The 16637-nt window shown below is 46.5% G+C and overlaps 1 protein-coding gene across 1 annotated transcript in view; it reads right to left on the bottom strand.

Moving 5' to 3' along the window:
• LOC311231702 (creatine kinase, testis isozyme) overlaps positions 1-16428 on the bottom strand; it is a gene marked incomplete at both ends in the record, with an annotated part of 150908 nt that extends 134480 nt beyond the window's left edge. The window contains 2 exons of the mRNA XM_084318330.1: positions 15297-15451; positions 16203-16428. Of these exons, the coding sequence (XP_084174456.1) occupies positions 15297-15451; positions 16203-16428 (381 nt within the window). The remainder of the gene's footprint in view (positions 1-15296; positions 15452-16202) is intronic.
• Between the last annotated feature and the right edge of the window lie 209 nt (positions 16429-16637).

Genomic DNA, 16637 nt, shown 5'->3' with positions numbered 1-16637 from the left:
GAGGTGTAACGTGTGGGAGGCTCACACTACCCCCGCCATTTTCTGTCTCTGCTGTGCAGGCGTCCCCCAACCGACCTGTAGGAGTCGCTGTCCACAACGTCCAGATTACCACCCATCGACTTCCACCCGCTAACTCTGCCAATTGAGTTAGTATGACGGCCGGCCCAAGCCGGAGGCAACGCCGACAGCCGGATTCGAACCCGGTGTCTCTTGCGTTGGTGATGAGCGCAATGTCCGCTGCGCCACCCAGCCGCACCTATTACTGGGGTATCTGTCATTAAAATATCACTTAAATGCAGGGGTTCGGGGCTATCTACTGAAGCCATGGATGATGACTCCTCTGATAAACCCCAACAGGAGCACATCTACAACCAGGCACACTCGCGCACAAGAGTCACCGTGGAGCGTGCAATTTGCCTGCTGAAAGGTCGATGGCTCTGCCTCTCTGGCACAGGGGGCACGCTAATCTGTGCTCCATAATCTGGCCATCAGAAATGGCATCCCGCTGCTGGAACCCCCAAGACCTGACGCATGTGAGACGTGGAACAGCCACCTCCAAAACGCCACAGCAATACAGACAAGAGCTCATAGAGCAGTTTTATGTAAATCTACCCATGCAAGATATTCAGGGATTAAAGCAAAAAACCTCCACTGTATATATATTTTTTAATAGCGTTAGTGTTTTAAGGGAACTATATTATTTTGAACATCTTTTCTATTGCCAGTTTGCTTTTACGTAATATCAACGCTGTTTTCAATTCATTAAATAAAACTGATACTTTTTGCAAGGGTTTACTGACTGTCATACAAATAATCAACCATCTACATACTGTAACTTTTCAGTGCACGTTTTTATTTACATTGTGACAACACAGTCTATTTGTGCGCTCCCGCACAGAAGTGATGGAATTCAAGTTCGAGTTTTTATTGATCACATACGCAGGCTACACATGGCGTAGGCTACATGGCAGTGAGATTCATTGTTCTTGTATGCTCTCGTATTATTGTTATAGTATAGGCTATCAAGAAAGGAAGTACATTATTTTCAATTGTGGCTTTAATTCGTAGCCGAGAAGCAGTTTCCTAGCACCTTCTAATCCCGATCCGTCTCAGCCACATTCATAACTGTCCGAGACCAGCTATGGAAACAAATCATAAATAGACTACTGTAAATAAAATAGCCTATAACATTATAAAGGATATAGGCTATAGCAGGGGTTCCCAACCTTTCTTCCCCAGAGCCCCACGATTCCTTGGAGACATAGGAATATGATATGATAAAGGCTACTGCTGGTCCGTCAGCGAGGAGATAGCCCACAGCGGATAGCCATTTGAGAATAGGCTATTATTATGGCCAAACAAGGGCCTATAGCCTATACATATTATTTAATGTTTTCATAAGCGTAAAGATACAAGGACAACAGTTAGATTAACGATCAAGTTAGTTTACTGTATGCAGGCTTCGCAGGGCTCTGTGTCATGCGTTATATATGCACAAGTTACTGTTCCATAATGTAGGCTATGCTATTATATATAATTTATATAGGCACCTAATACCGACATCAAAATAGATTGTATGCCTCTACAAATCATATTATACCAGGTAGCCAATCGAACTTTAAAAGAACAAAAAAAGGCATTAATATTCCAGCATTGTTATTATGACACCAACGCCGAACAGGTTAACAGTCTTTATTAGTATGTTGCGCTGCCCAGGCAGCAATGGTCTTTAGGGAGTCGTTGATATCCAACATCACAGTGTACAAGTCCGTCAGCCTGTCACGTATTTCTCCCATAACACGCACTGTCTTCTTGGTTCGACAGTGCGTTAAATTAGTTGGTTAGACCTCCGTGATCAATCTCGCTCTCAGTGAAGTTTCTCAGAGTTCGCTCGGCTATTTTTCCACATCCCACGGGGGTGTTTCATTACCATATAGATAATAATAATAATACACGAGCATAGACGGTAAGAACAACTGGTATTTATCAACACGGAGTATGCGTATGACCTGTGTACGCACGGTTGATAAATCCCGATTTTTCTGTGCGTAGAGACATTCTAAATTCCGTGCATAGGAGCGAAAATAGAACACTTTCTACGAATTATTGATAAATGAGGGCCCTGGTCTACAAGATGCACTACACGACTACGGTACCCATGTACATGTCAAATTACTTCCCCAAGGTCAGTGAATACCATGACCACAACACCAGAGGGAGCTCCACAAATCATGTGAAACCCAGATTCGGCTCAAACAAGGGACAAAACACGTTTCGCAATTATGCCACATCAATGTGGAACGCCCTACCCACAGCTGTAAAGGAATGTGAATCACTACCCACTTTCAAAACCACTCTCAAAGAGCACCTACGGGAGACTGCAATTCGAAACTGTAAATGTCCTAACCCAATAATACACAAGACCCTCTTCTTGGGACCAAGTAAGGTTTCGTCGATAATCCAATGTACTGTTACCCCACCCCGCCTACCCCCCCCCCCTCCACCCCACCTACCCAACCTCCTCCAATGCACAGTTTCTTCGTCAAATGTATATACTCTCTTTTTTAGACTCTTTTTGTATCACAAACAGTACTGTATTTGTAAATCTGGTATGTCATAAATGTATAGATGTAGCAGTACAGTAAACAGTATTTTTTACTCGAGTACTGTACTTAAGTACTTTATGTGAGTATTTTCATTTTAGGGAACTTTATACTTTTACTCCACTACATTTCAAGGGAGATATTGTACTTCTTACTCCACTACATTTATCTGAACCCATCAGTTACTAGTTACTTTGAAGAAGAAAATTATTTAGCATAGAAAACACAATATATACAAATTTTAAATGTATGAAGATTATATACTTTCCCATTTGAAGCCTGACAAATTCAAGAAGACGTAATCAGATACCACTTTAACATAACCTTTAATCAGAGCAGCATAACTGGACCACATACTACTTTAACATACCCTTACAGTGTCTAGTGTATGTTCCCCTCATTTACTGTATGTCCCCCCTTGTCTACTGTATGTCCCCCCTTGTCTACTGTATGTCCCCCTCATCTACTGTATGTCCCCCTTGTCTACTGTATGTCCCCCTCGTCTACAGTATGTCCCCTCGTCTACTGTATGTCCCCCCTAATCTACTGTATGTCCCCCTCATCTACTGTATGTCCCCCTTGTCTACTGTATGTCCCCCCTCATCTACTGTATGTCCCCCTCGTCTACTGTATGTCCCCCTCGTCTACAGTATGTCCCCCTCGTCTACTGTATGTCCCCCTCATCTACTGTATGTCCCCCTTGTCTACTGTATGTCCCCCTTGTCTACTGTATGTCCCCCTCGTCTACTGTATGTCCCCCCTCATCTACTGTATGTCCCCCTTGTCTACCTGTATGTCCCCCTCATCTACTGTATGTCCCCCCTCATCTACTGTATGTCCCCCTCATCTACTGTATGTCCCCCTCGTCTACTGTATGCCCCCCTCATCTACTGTATGTCCCCCTTGTCTACTGTATGTCCCCCCTTGTCTACTGTATGTCCCCCTTGTCTACTGTATGTCCCCCCTCATCTACTGTATGTCCCCCTCATCTACTGTATGTCCCCCTCATCTACAGTATGTCCCCCCTCATCTACAGTATGTCCCCCTCGTCTACTGTATGTCCCCCTCGTCTACTGTATGTCCCCCTCGTCTACTGTATGTCCCCCTCATCTACTGTATGTCCCCCTCATCTACTGTATGTCCCCCTTGTCTACTGTATGTCCCCCTTGTCTACTGTATGTCCCCCTTGTCTACTGTATGTCCCCCTCGTCTACTGTATGTCCCCCTTGTCTACTGTATGTCCCCCTGTTACGGACGGTGTCCTTATGTGTATATATATGGGGGTTATGTATGGGGTTATGTATGTTATCTGTTGTGCGTGTGTGTATATAGGCATGTTTTGGTTCTGTTTTTGTCTCCCTCCTGTGTAACATATCCCATTCTCAGGTGTCTCCCAGTTACAGCAGCAGAAGCTCTCATCAGACTAATTAACCTCCACATCCCTTCATATACCCCAATTGTGTGCAGTGTTGGTTAGCTCTTTTGGCTCAGTGTGGTGGTGGGTGTCTCTCTGTGTTTGGTGATAATTCTGTGTGTGCCTGCGTGGACCAAACCCTGTATGTGGGGTATATATACTGTTGGCTCTGTTTTGCCATTTGCCACCGTAAGTGTGGGTATGTATATTTGAGCTAGTTAATGCTCTATTTGCTCTCATGTTTGGTGTGTGAGTTAGTTTCTGTGTTTGGTGATAGTTCTGTGTGTGCCTGCGTGGACCAAACCCTGTGTGGGGTATATATACTGTTGGCTCTGTTTTGCCATTTGGCACTGTAAGTGTGGGTATGTATATTTGAGCTAGTTAATGCTCTATTTGCTCATGTTTGGTGTTTGAGAGCTGGCGAAAGCTCTGGTTCACTCCATTGTGTTTTGGTGTGTTCTTTGTTGTACATTTCTGTTAAACCATAACCTGTTTGTGTATTTGTTTATTCCTTGTGTCACCCAGCCTATGGTGATTGCTTTGTTTTGTATTAACCTTTTGTTTCACACACAGGGACATTGAGGGCAGGAAGATACCCTGGGTCTACATTCTGCATCACGTAGGCGACCTACTGTTAAAGACACCAGCTTTAGAGTGAGCACCACCACCTGTACTTTGGGGCATCCGTGCCTGTAAAGGGGGGGGTGGGTTTTTGTTTCCTTTTAATATTTGATTTGGTGCTCACTGGTAGGTCCTCTTTGCTCTCTGTGTTGCTGATCCTTACTTGTGAAATAAATATTATTATTTTGCAATTTGTCTCTGGCGTTTTGTGTCACTGCACCCTCACCTACCCGGTCTGTGGCCTTGTGTTGCGTCTCCCCACGGGGGTACGTAACACCCCCTCATCTACTGTATGTCCCCCTTGTCTACTGTATGTCCCCCTTGTCTACTGTATGTCCCCCTCATCTACTGTATGTCCCCCTTGTCTACTGTATGTCCCCCTCATCTACTGTATGTCCCCCTCATCTACTGTATGTCCCCCTTGTCTACTGTATGTCCCCCTCATCTACTGTATGTCCCCCTCGTCTACTGTATGTCCCCCTCATCTACTGTATGTCCCCCTCGTCTACTGTATGTCCCCCCTTCTATACTGTATGTCCCCCCCCTCGTCTACTGTATGTCCCCCTCATCTACTGTATGTCCCCCCTCGTCTACTGTATGTCCCCCTCGTCTACTGTATGTCCCCCTTCTCTACTGTATGTCCCCCTCATCTACTGTATGTCCCCCTCATCTACTCATCTACTGTATGTCCCCCTCATCTACTGTATGTCCCCCTTGTCTACTGTATGTCCCCCTCATCTACTGTATGTCCCCATTGTCTACTGTATGTCCCCCTCATCGACTGTATGTCCCCATCATCTACTGTATGTCCCCCTCATCTACTGTATGTCCCCCTCATCTACTGTATGTCCCCCTTGTCTACTGTATGTCCCCCTCATCTACTGTATGTCCCCATCATCTACTGTATGTCCCCCTCGTCTACTGTATGTCCCCCTTGTCTACTGTATGTCCCCCTCATCTACTGTATGTCCCCCTCGTCTACTGTATGTCCCCCTCGTCTACTGTATGTCCCCCATGTCTACTGTATGTCCCCCTCATCTACTGTATGTCCCCCTTGTCTACTGTATGTCCCCCTCATCTACTGTATGTCCCCCTTGTCTACTGTATGTCCCCCTCATCTACTGTATGTCCCCCTTATCTACTGTATGTCCCCCTCATCTACTGTATGTCCCCCTTGTCTACTGTATGTCCCCCTTGTCTACTGTATGTCCCCCTTGTCTACTGTATGTCCCCCTCATCTACTGTATGTCCCCCTCATCTACTGTATGTCCCGCTCATCTACTGTATGTCCCCCTTGTCGACTGTATGTCCCCCTCGTCTACTGTATGTCCCCCTCGTATACTGTATGTCCCCCTCGTATACTGTATGTCCCCCTCGTCTACTGTATGTCCCCCTCGTCTACTGTATGTCCCCCTCGTCTACTGTATGTCCCCCCTCATCTACTGTATGTCCCCCTTGTCTACTGTATGTCCCCCTCGTCTACTGTATGTCCCCCTCATCTACTGTATGTCCCCCTCATCTACTGTATGTCCCCCTCATCTACTGTATGCCCCCCTCATCTACTGTATGTCCCCCTCATCTACTGTATGTCCCCCTCGTCTACTGTATGTCCCCCTCATCTACTGTATGTCCCCCTCATCTACTGTATGTCCCCCTCATCTACTGTATGTCCCCCTCGTCTACTGTATGTCCCCCTCATCTACTGTATGTCCCCCCTCATCTACTGTATGTCCCCCTCATCTACTGTATGTCCCCCTCGTCTACTGTATGTCCCCCTCATCTACTGTATGTCCCCCTCATCTACTGTATGTCCCCCTCATCTACTGTATGTCCCCCTCGTCTACTGTATGTCCCCCTCATCTACTGTATGTCCCCCCTCATCTACTGTATGTCCCCCTCATCTACTGTATGTCCCCCTCATCTACTGTATGTCCCCCTCGTCTACTGTATGTCCCCCTCATCTACTGTATGTCCCCCCTCATCTACTGTATGTCCCCCTCATCTACTGTATGTCCCCCTCATCTACTGTATGTCCCCCTCATCTACTGTATGTCCCCCTTGTCTACTGTATGTCCCCCTCATCTACTGTATGTCCCCCTCATCTACTGTATGTCCCCCTTGTCTACTGTATGTCCCCCTTGTCTACTGTATGTCCCCCTCATCTACTGTATGTCCCCCTCATCTACTGTATGTCCCCCTCGTCTACTGTATATCCCCCTCGTCTACTGTATGTCCCCCTCATCTACTGTATGTCCCCCTCATCTACTGTATGTCCCCCTCATCTACTGTATGTCCCCCTCATCTACTGTATGTCCCCCTCATCTACAGTATGTCCCCCTCATCTACTGTATGTCCCCCTCATCTACTGTATGTCCCCCTTGTCTACTGTATGTCCCCCTCATCTACTGTATGTCCCCCTCATCTACTGTATGTCCCCCTTTTCTACTGTATGTCCCCCCTCATCTACTGTATGTCCCCCTCATCTACTGTATGTCCCCCTTGTCTACTGTATGTCCCCCCTCATCTACTGTATGTCCCCCTCATCTACTGTATGTCCCCCTTGTCTACTGTATCTCCCCCTCATCTACTGTATGTCCCCCTCATCTACTGTATGTCCCCCTTGTCTACTGTATGTCCCCCTCATCTACTGTATGTCCCCCTCATCTACTGTATGTCCCCCTCGTCTACTGTATGTCCCCCTCGTCTTCTGTATGTCCCCCTCGTCTACTGTATGTCTCCCTTGTCTACTGTATGTCCCCCTTGTCTACTGTATGTCCCCCTCATCTACTGCATGTCCCCCTTGTCTACTGTATGTCCCCCTTGTCTACTGTATGTCCCCCTCATTTACTGTATGTCCCCCTCATCTACTGTATGTCCCCCTCATCTACTGTATATCCCCCTCATCGACTGTATATCCCCCTCATCTACTGTATGTCCCCCTTGTCTACTGTATGTCCCCCTTGTCTACTGTATGTCCCCCTTCATCTACTGTATGTCCCCCTTGTCTACTGTATGTCCCCCTCATCTACTGTATGTCCCCCTCATCTACTGTATGTCCCCCCTTGTCTACTGTATGTCCCCCCTTGTCTACTGTATGCCCCCCCTTGTCTACTGTATGTCCCCCTCATCTACTGTATGTCCCCCTCATCTCATTGGTGAAGACCTGGCGAATAAAATTAGCCATCCCGGGGGTGTGTCTTTTAAACAGTATTTATCAGGTAACTATATTAACTCTTTTTTCATGAAACCAACTGACCATGATGAACTATTCAACATTATCATGAAGATGAAGGACACTCGCACAGCCGGTGCTGATGGAATATGCAGCAAAATCCTAATAGCCATAGCCAATATTATAGTCAGACCACTCGCTCACTGTATTAATTTGTCCTTACTACATGGTGTGGTGCCAAAAAACATCAAAATTGGGAGAATAATACCCATATATAAATCAGGTGACAAAAATAGTATTAATAATTACCGTCCAATATCCGTATTACCAGCTCTATCCAAAGTCTATGAGAGAGTTGTGTACAATAGATTAAGCGAATACACCACCAAGCTAGATATACTCACCAATTCACAATACGGCTTCAGGAAAAAAAGAACTACAAACATGGCAATATTAGACCTAATAGAAAAAATACATGATGCCATTGATCAGGGTGATTGTGGGGTGGGCGTTTTCCTGGATCTATCAAAGGCTTTTGACACCATTGACTTCACCATTCTACTTGGGAAACTACACCATTATGGCATAAGGGGTCTGGCTCTCAACTGGTTCAGTAGCTATTTACATGGTAGGCAACAGTACGTCGATATAAACAATCACAAATGAATAAAAATGGACATCAAATATGGGGTCCCCCAGGGGTCAATTCTAGGGCCTTTACTATTTATTCTCTATATAAATGACTTTGTCAACTCATCTGTACTTCTGCACAAAGTTATATTCGCTGATGACACTCATTTGTTTCTGTCACACAAAAATCCACTCAAGCTACAAGATCTACTCAATACAGAACTACAAAAAGTGGACACCTGGTTCAAATGCAACAAGTTATCACTAAATCTCAGCAAAACAAACTTTATTGTCTTCCACTCAAATCGGATGCACACACATCACATGTGCATAAAAATAAATGGAAAGGAGCTGTCAAGAGTGGCGTCCACAAAATTCCTGGGGGTCATCATCGATGAGTCACTCAACTTCAAATGCCACATAAAATACCTACAAACAAAACTGTCCAAATATGTTGGCTTATTCTGCAAAATACGTCATTTTCTTCCCTTGCCTGCCCTTCTCACTTTATACAAAACCCTGTTTGAACCCCTCATTAATTACTGTAACGTCATATGGTGCAACACATACCCCAGCCATCTCAAAAAACTAGAAAGCCTACAAAAGAGGATACTACGAGTGCTGTCATGGTCCGGGTATCGAGCGCCCTCAAAGCCTCTTTTCCATCGCTTTGGTCTCCTGAGGCTCGCTGAATTTAACATTCATCAAAACGCATCAATTATGTATCAAGTTGTCAACAACATGAATCACAGACTGTCTGAGCTTGTCCCAGTCTGCCAACCACTGCACATCCACAACACAAGAAACAAGCATCTTATATCTGGCAAGAGGAGAAGGCTAAATTGTGCTAGCCTAAGCATAGCATGCAGGGGTCCACAGATCTGGAACAAGCTTGATGAAAATCTAAAAATGACTAATACCTTTAAAACCTTTAAAAAATCACTGAAAGAGGAACTGATCAAATCATATCTCTAATTAAAATTATAACTTAGGAATAAAATGTTCTGTATTATGTATCTCTATTATATGTCAGTTAGTAGGTAGGTGTGTAAACCTACCCACGTTGTATTTTTTTGTTTTGTTTTTGTTTGTTTGTTTTTGTTTATTTATTATTGTTTTGTTTGTTCATATTCTGTTTGTATCTGTGTTCAGGCTCCCTCCAAAAGCTTTAAATAGCTTCTTGGGAGACCTGGCACATGCACACAATTTGCGACATGTTATCACATGAGGATACTCGCATGTAAAAAGTATCGTGTGTGTGTGAATAAAAATTCATTCATTCATTCATTCATTCATTCTACTGTATGTCCCCCTTGTCTACTGTATGTCCCCCTCGTCTACTGTATGTCCCCCTCGTCTACTGTATGTCCCCCTTGTCTACTGTATGTCCCCCTTGTCTACTGTATGTCCCCCTCATCTACTGTATGTCCCCCTCGTCTACTGTATGTCCCCCTCGTCTACTGTATGTCCCCCTTGTCTACTGTATGTCCCCCTCATCTACTGTATGTCCCCCTCATCTACTGTATGTCCCCCTTGTCTACTGTATGTCCCCCTCATCTACTGTATGTCCCCCTCATCTACTGTATGTCCCCCTTGTCTACTGTATGTCCCCCTCATCTACTGTATGTCCCCCTCATCTACTGTATGTCCCCCTTGTCTACTGTATGTCCCCCGCATCTACTGTATGTCCCCCTCATCTACTGTATGTCCCCCTCATCTACTGTATGTCCCCCTCATCTACTGTATGTCCCCCTTGTCTATTGTATATCCCCCTCATCTACTGTATGTCCCCCTCATCTACTGTATGTCCCCCTTGTCTACTGTATGTCCCCCTTGTCTACTGTATGTCCCCCTTGTCTACTGTATGTCCCCCTCATCTACTGTATGTCCCCTCATCTACTGTATGTCCCCTCATCTACTGTATGTCCCGCTCGTCTACTGTATGTCCCCCTTGTCGACTGTATGTCCCCCTCATCTACTGTATGTCCCCCTCATCTACTGTATGTCCCCCCTCATCTACTGTATGTCCCCCTTGTCTACTGTATGTCCCCCTCGTCTACTGTATGTCCCCCCTCATCTACTGTATGTCCTCCTTGTCTACTGTATGTCCCCCTCGTCTACTGTATGTCCCCCCTCATCTACTGTATGTCCCCCTTGTCTACTGTATGTCCCCCTCGTCTACTGTATGTCCCCCTCATCTACTGTATGTCCCCCTCATCTACTGTATGTCCCCCTCGTCTACTGTATGCCCCCCTCATCTACTGTATGTCCCCCTCATCTACTGTATGTCCCCCTTGTCTACTGTATGTCCCCCTCATCTACTGTATGTCCCCCTCGTCTACTGTATGTCCCCCTCATCTACTGTATGTCCCCCTCATCTACTGTATGTCCCCCTCGTCTACTGTATGTCCCCCTTGTCTACTGTATGTCCCCCTCGTCTACTGTATGTCCCCCTCATCTACTGTATGTCCCCCTCGTCTACTGTATGTCCCCCTCATCTACTGTATGTCCCCCTTGTCTACTGTATGTCCCCCTTGTCTACTGTATGTCCCCCTTGTCTACTGTATGTCCCCCTCATCTACTGTATGTCCCCTCATCTACTGTATGTCCCCTCATCTACTGTATGTCCCGCTCGTCTAATGTATGTCCCCCTTGTCGACTGTATGTCCCCCTCGTCTACTGTATGTCCCCCTCATCTACTGTATGTCCCCCTTGTCTACTGTATGTCCCCCTCGTCTACTGTATGTCCCCCCTCATCTACTGTATGTCCCCCTTGTCTACTGTATGTCCCCCTCGTCTACTGTATGTCCCCCTCATCTACTGTATGTCCCCCTCATCTACTGTATGTCCCCCTCGTCTACTGTATGCCCCCCTCATCTACTGTATGTCCCCCTCATCTACTGTATGTCCCCCTTGTCTACTGTATGTCCCCCTCATCTACTGTATGTCCCCCTCGTCTACTGTATGTCCCCCTCATCTACTGTATGTCCCCCTCATCTACTGTATGTCCCCCTCGTCTACTGTATGTCCCCCTTGTCTACTGTATGTCCCCCTCGTCTACTGTATGTCCCCCTCATCTACTGTATGTCCCCCTCGTCTACTGTATGTCCCCCTCATCTACTGTATGTCCCCCTTGTATACTGTATGTCCCCCTCATCTACTGTATGTCCCCCTCATCTACTGTATGTCCCCCTCGTCTACTGTATGTCCCCCTTGTCTACTGTATGTCCCTCTCGTCTACTGTATGTCCCCCTCATCTACTGTATGTCCCCCTCGTCTACTGTATGTCCCCCTCATCTACTGTATGTCCCCCTTGTCTACTGTATGTCCCCCTCATCTACTGTATGTCCCCCTCATCTACTGTATGTCCCCCTTGTCTACTGTATGTCCCCCTCATCTACTGTATGTCCCCCTCGTCTACTGTATGTCCCCCTCATCTACTGTATGTCCCCCTCGTCTACTGTATGTCCCCCTTGTCTACTGTATGTCCCCCTTGTCTACTGTATGTCCCCCTTGTCTACTGTATGTCCCCCTTGTCTACTGTATGTCCCCCTTGTCTACTGTATGTCCCCCTTGTCTACTGTATGTCCCCCTCATCTACTGTATGTCCCCCTTGTCTACTGTATGTCCCCCTTGTCTACTGTATGTCCCCCCATTGTCTACTGTATGTCCCCCTCATCTACTGTATGTCCCCCTCATCTACTGTATGTCCCCCTCATCTACTGTATGTCCCCCTCGTCTACTGTATGTCCCCCTTGTCTACTGTATGTCCCCCCCTTGTCTACTGTATGTCCCCCTCACCTACAGTATGTCCCCCTCATCTACAGTATGTCCCCCTCGTCTACTGTATGTCCCCCTTGTCTACTGTATGTCCCCCTTGTCTACTGTATGTCCCCCATTGTCTACTGTATGTCCCCCCTTGTCTACTGTATGTCCCCCTTGTCTACTGTATGTCCCCCCCTTGTCTACTGTATGTCCCCCTCATCTACTGTATGTCCAGACAGATCTCCTTTATCAATTCCAGTCTGGCTTTCGCCCTGGGTATTCTACGGATGCTTGCCTGATTGATCTCACTGACCATATTCGAACCCAGATGGACTGTGGCAAACGAACTGGCATGGTTCTGATTGACCTGCAGAAAGCATTTGATACTGTTGACCATCAGATCCTGCTTGAGAAGCTCAAAGCCTGTGGGATGGACGATGGGTCGGTGAGATGGTTCAGGTCGTACTTGACTGGGAGGACCCAGGTTGTGAACATAAATGGTGTTGCATCTTCATATAATGAAATAACATGTGGGGTGCCGCAAGGCAGCATCCTTGCTCCAGTGCTATTTTCACTATATGTTAATGACATGGTGTCCTACTGTATGCTGACGACTCAGCACTTCTGGTGTCTGGAGACGACACGGCAGAAATACAAGCCGGTCTCAGTAGGGAGCTGGAAAGCCTTCACAAATGGTTAGTTGACAACAGATTATCTATTCACCTTGGAAAAACTGAGTCAATTCTATTCAGCTCAAAACATAAATTAAAGGAATGTTCCCGACTTGAGATAAGCTGTAATGGCTTCAGTGTCGAGTCTAGAGACTGTGTTAAATACCTAGGTGCAGACCTCGACCAAACACTCTCAGGGAAAACAATGGCCCTGAAGGTGATCAAAAAAGTTAACACAAGGGTGAAATTTTTGCACAGAAAAAAGAGGTTCTTATCACTGGAAACTATGAAACTGCTTGCCAACTGCATGATCCTCAGCCAATATGACTATGCAAGTACGTACTGGTATAGTGGTGTTACAGTGGAATGTAAACACAGGCTACAAACCAGCCAAAATAAGACCATACGATTGGTCCTAAATCTGCCACCTCGAACCCATATTGAGCCATGTCACTTCAATGAGGTGGGATGGCTCCCTGTGGAGCAGAGGGTCTCCTTTCTGAAACTGGGACATATGTATAAAATGTTAAATGGATCTGCCCCCAGATATTTATGCTCTCGTATTGTCCTGCGTGGCCAGGTCCACGGACGACAGTTACGGTCTGGACAGCTCTCAGTTTATGAGCCTAGAAAGGGTTCCTATTCACAGAATGGCTTTCTGTCTACAGCCTGCCGGCTGTGGAACTCTCTGCCCAGGGCCATCCAAAACTCCCCCACTATTGCTGTCTTCAAGAGGGGTGTGAAGCGACATCTGCAACAATAGGTTGCAGAGGGTGCTTGGCCACCACTCTTGAAGAACAGGAACATGACATGCTGTAATGAGGCTCTTAGAAAATTGTGTTGTCTATTTTATCTACTTGTTGTATCTATTTTATCTTAACTCTTTCTTTGTGATTTATTGTATTTTTCTTGGGACCATGTTGGAAACAAGTCGACAGACTTTCACATGTTATCCTTGTACCCCTTGTTTTTATACTATTGTATAAATTGTATGTACTAAATAAAAATCAAATCAAATCAAATCCCCCCTTGTCTACTGTATATCCCCCCTTGTCTACTGTATGTCCCCCCCTTGTCTACTGTATGTCCCCCCCTTGTCTACTGTATGTTCCCCCTTGTCTACTGTATGTCCCCCTTGTCTACTGTATGTCCCCCCCCTTGTCTACTGTATGTTCCCCCTTGTCTACTGTATGTCCCCCTTGTCTACTGTATGTCCTCCCCTTGTCTACTGTATGTCCCCCCTTGTCTACTGTATGTCCCCCTTGTCTACTGTATGTCCCCCCCTTGGCTACTGTATGTCCCCCTCGTCTACTGTATGTCCCCCCTTGTCTACTGTATGTCCCCCCCTCGTCTACTGTATGTCCCCCTTGTCTACTGTATGTCCCCCCTTGTCTACTGTATGTCCCCCCCTCGTCTACTGTATGTCCCCCTCGTCTACTGTATGTCCCCCCTTGTCTACTGTATGTTCCCCCCTTGTCTACTGTATGTCCCCCCCTTGTCTACTGTATGTCCCCCCCTTGTCTACTGTATGTCCCCCCTTGTCTACTGTATGTCCCCCCTTGTATACTGTATGCCCCCACCCTTGTCTACTGTATGTCCCCCCTTGTCTACTGTATGTCCCCCCTTGTCTACTGTATGTCACCCCCTTGTCTACTGTATGTCCCCCCTTGTCTATTGTATGTCCCCCCCTTGTCTACTGTATGTCCCCCCTTGTCTATTGTATGTCCCCCCCTTGTCTACTGTATGTCCCCCTTGTCTACTGTATGCCCCCACCCTTGTCTACTGTATGTCCCCCCCTTGTCTACTGTATGTCCCCCCTTGTCTACTGTATGTCCCCCCCTTGTCTACTGTATGTCCCCCCTTGTCTACTGTATGCCCCCCCTTGTCTACTGTATGTCCCCCCCTTGTCTACTGTATGTCCCCCTCATCTACTGTATGTCCCCCTCATCTACTGTATGTCCCCCTAATCTACTGTATGTCCCCCTTCTCTACAGTATGTCCCCCTCATCTACTGTATATCCCCCCTCATCTACTGTATGTCCCCCTCATCTACTGTATGTCCCCCTCGTCTACAGTATGTCCCCCACATCTACTGTATGTCCCCCTCATCTACTGTATGTCCCCCTTCTCTACTGTATGTCCCCCCTCATCTACTGTATGTCCCCCTCATCTACTGTATGTCCCCCTCATCTACTGTATGTCCCCCTCGTCTACAGTATGTCCCCCTTGTCTACTGTATGTCCCCCTCATCTACTGTATGTCCCCCTCATCTACTGTATGTCCCCCTCATCTACTGTATACCCCTCTTGTCTACTGTATACCCTCTTGTCTACTGTATGCCCCCAGTGTCTACTCTCCAAGTTGAGCCACTCAAGGAAAGTGCTTAAAATCCTCTTTAAATTGTGAATAGACGTCTGTACCTTTAAGTTGTCGTAGTTGAAGTCGCTCTCCACCGCGCTGCTGACCTTGTGGTCGTGAAAGGCCTCGATGACCCTGTCGAAGAAGTCACAGAACAGGATGTAGGACTGGGCGTCGCCCGCCACACAGCCCACTGAGGCTGGACCTGCCTGCTCTCCTGCAAGACCAACACACACACACACACACACACACATGCACGCACACTCGCACGCACACACACGCATGCACGCACACATTCACACTCACACAGACCAACACGCACGCACGCACGCACGCACACACACACAGCGAAGGGTTCATTGACTTCAGTCAATTCCAAATCTGAACAAAGTCCAGTTTCTTTGCCAATTCCTGCTCATTCATTTTAAGTCAACTTTTAAAGCTACTACAAGGGGAGAACTATCAACTAAGTGTATCAGTGTCAGATTCTAGTGAACTACAAATAAAAAAAAATATTATTATTATTATTATTATTATTATTATTATTATTATTATTATATTAAGCCTACTTTTCTTTCTACTTTTACTTAAGTAAAGGAACTGTGTACTTCTTCCACCACTGTTAAGCCCTTGGGTTTTAGCTCAATCGGATGGACTAACTTGGAACGGACTAACTTGGGATGGACTAACTTGGGACGGACTAACTGGGAATGGACTAACTTGGGACGGACTAACTGGGAACGGACTAACTGGGAACGGACTAACTGGGAACGGACTACCTGGGAACGGACTACCTGGGAATGGACAAACTGGGGAACGGACTAACTGGGAACGGACTAACTGGGGAACGGACTAACTGGGAACGGACTAACTGGGAACGGACTAACTGGGAACGGACTACCTGGGAACGGACTAACTGGGAATGGACTAACTTGGGACGGACTAACAGCCTCACACGGACCAATCACCTGGCTCCTCGAGTCCCGGACGGATGACATCCTCGAAGATCACTCCGCTGTCTGTGCAGCGGTCAAACTGGCGGCTGTACATTTTCATGGTGAGGATGCGGCCCATGCAGGTGTAGTTCCCTGTCAGGTTGGGGAACTCCTCCGCAGGGGAACCTCTCTTCAGGTTGAAATGGGACATGGGGTCCGGGGGGATCATACTCTGGGGGCACCCCAGGATGTTGTTCATAGAGGGAAGAGGAAGAGTTTGGTTTTCTTTTGGAGTTATGATGTACTGACATTTTGAAATGCTTGAGGACAATTCTGGGAACACTTAAGGCAAGACAGCCTAGGTGAATAGGCAAATTTCATCTTTTTGGTTGATTTTGAGATTTCTTTATAGTTTGCTTCCATGTCTTATTTCAAACTACTAGTGGAAATAAAATATCGAAAACACAC

This window comes from Notolepis coatsorum, assembly GCF_963971535.1.
Source record: "Notolepis coatsorum genome assembly, chromosome: 7".
NCBI lineage: Eukaryota > Metazoa > Chordata > Actinopteri > Aulopiformes > Paralepididae > Notolepis > Notolepis coatsorum.
This window is presented reverse-complemented; position numbering and strand designations above follow the sequence as displayed.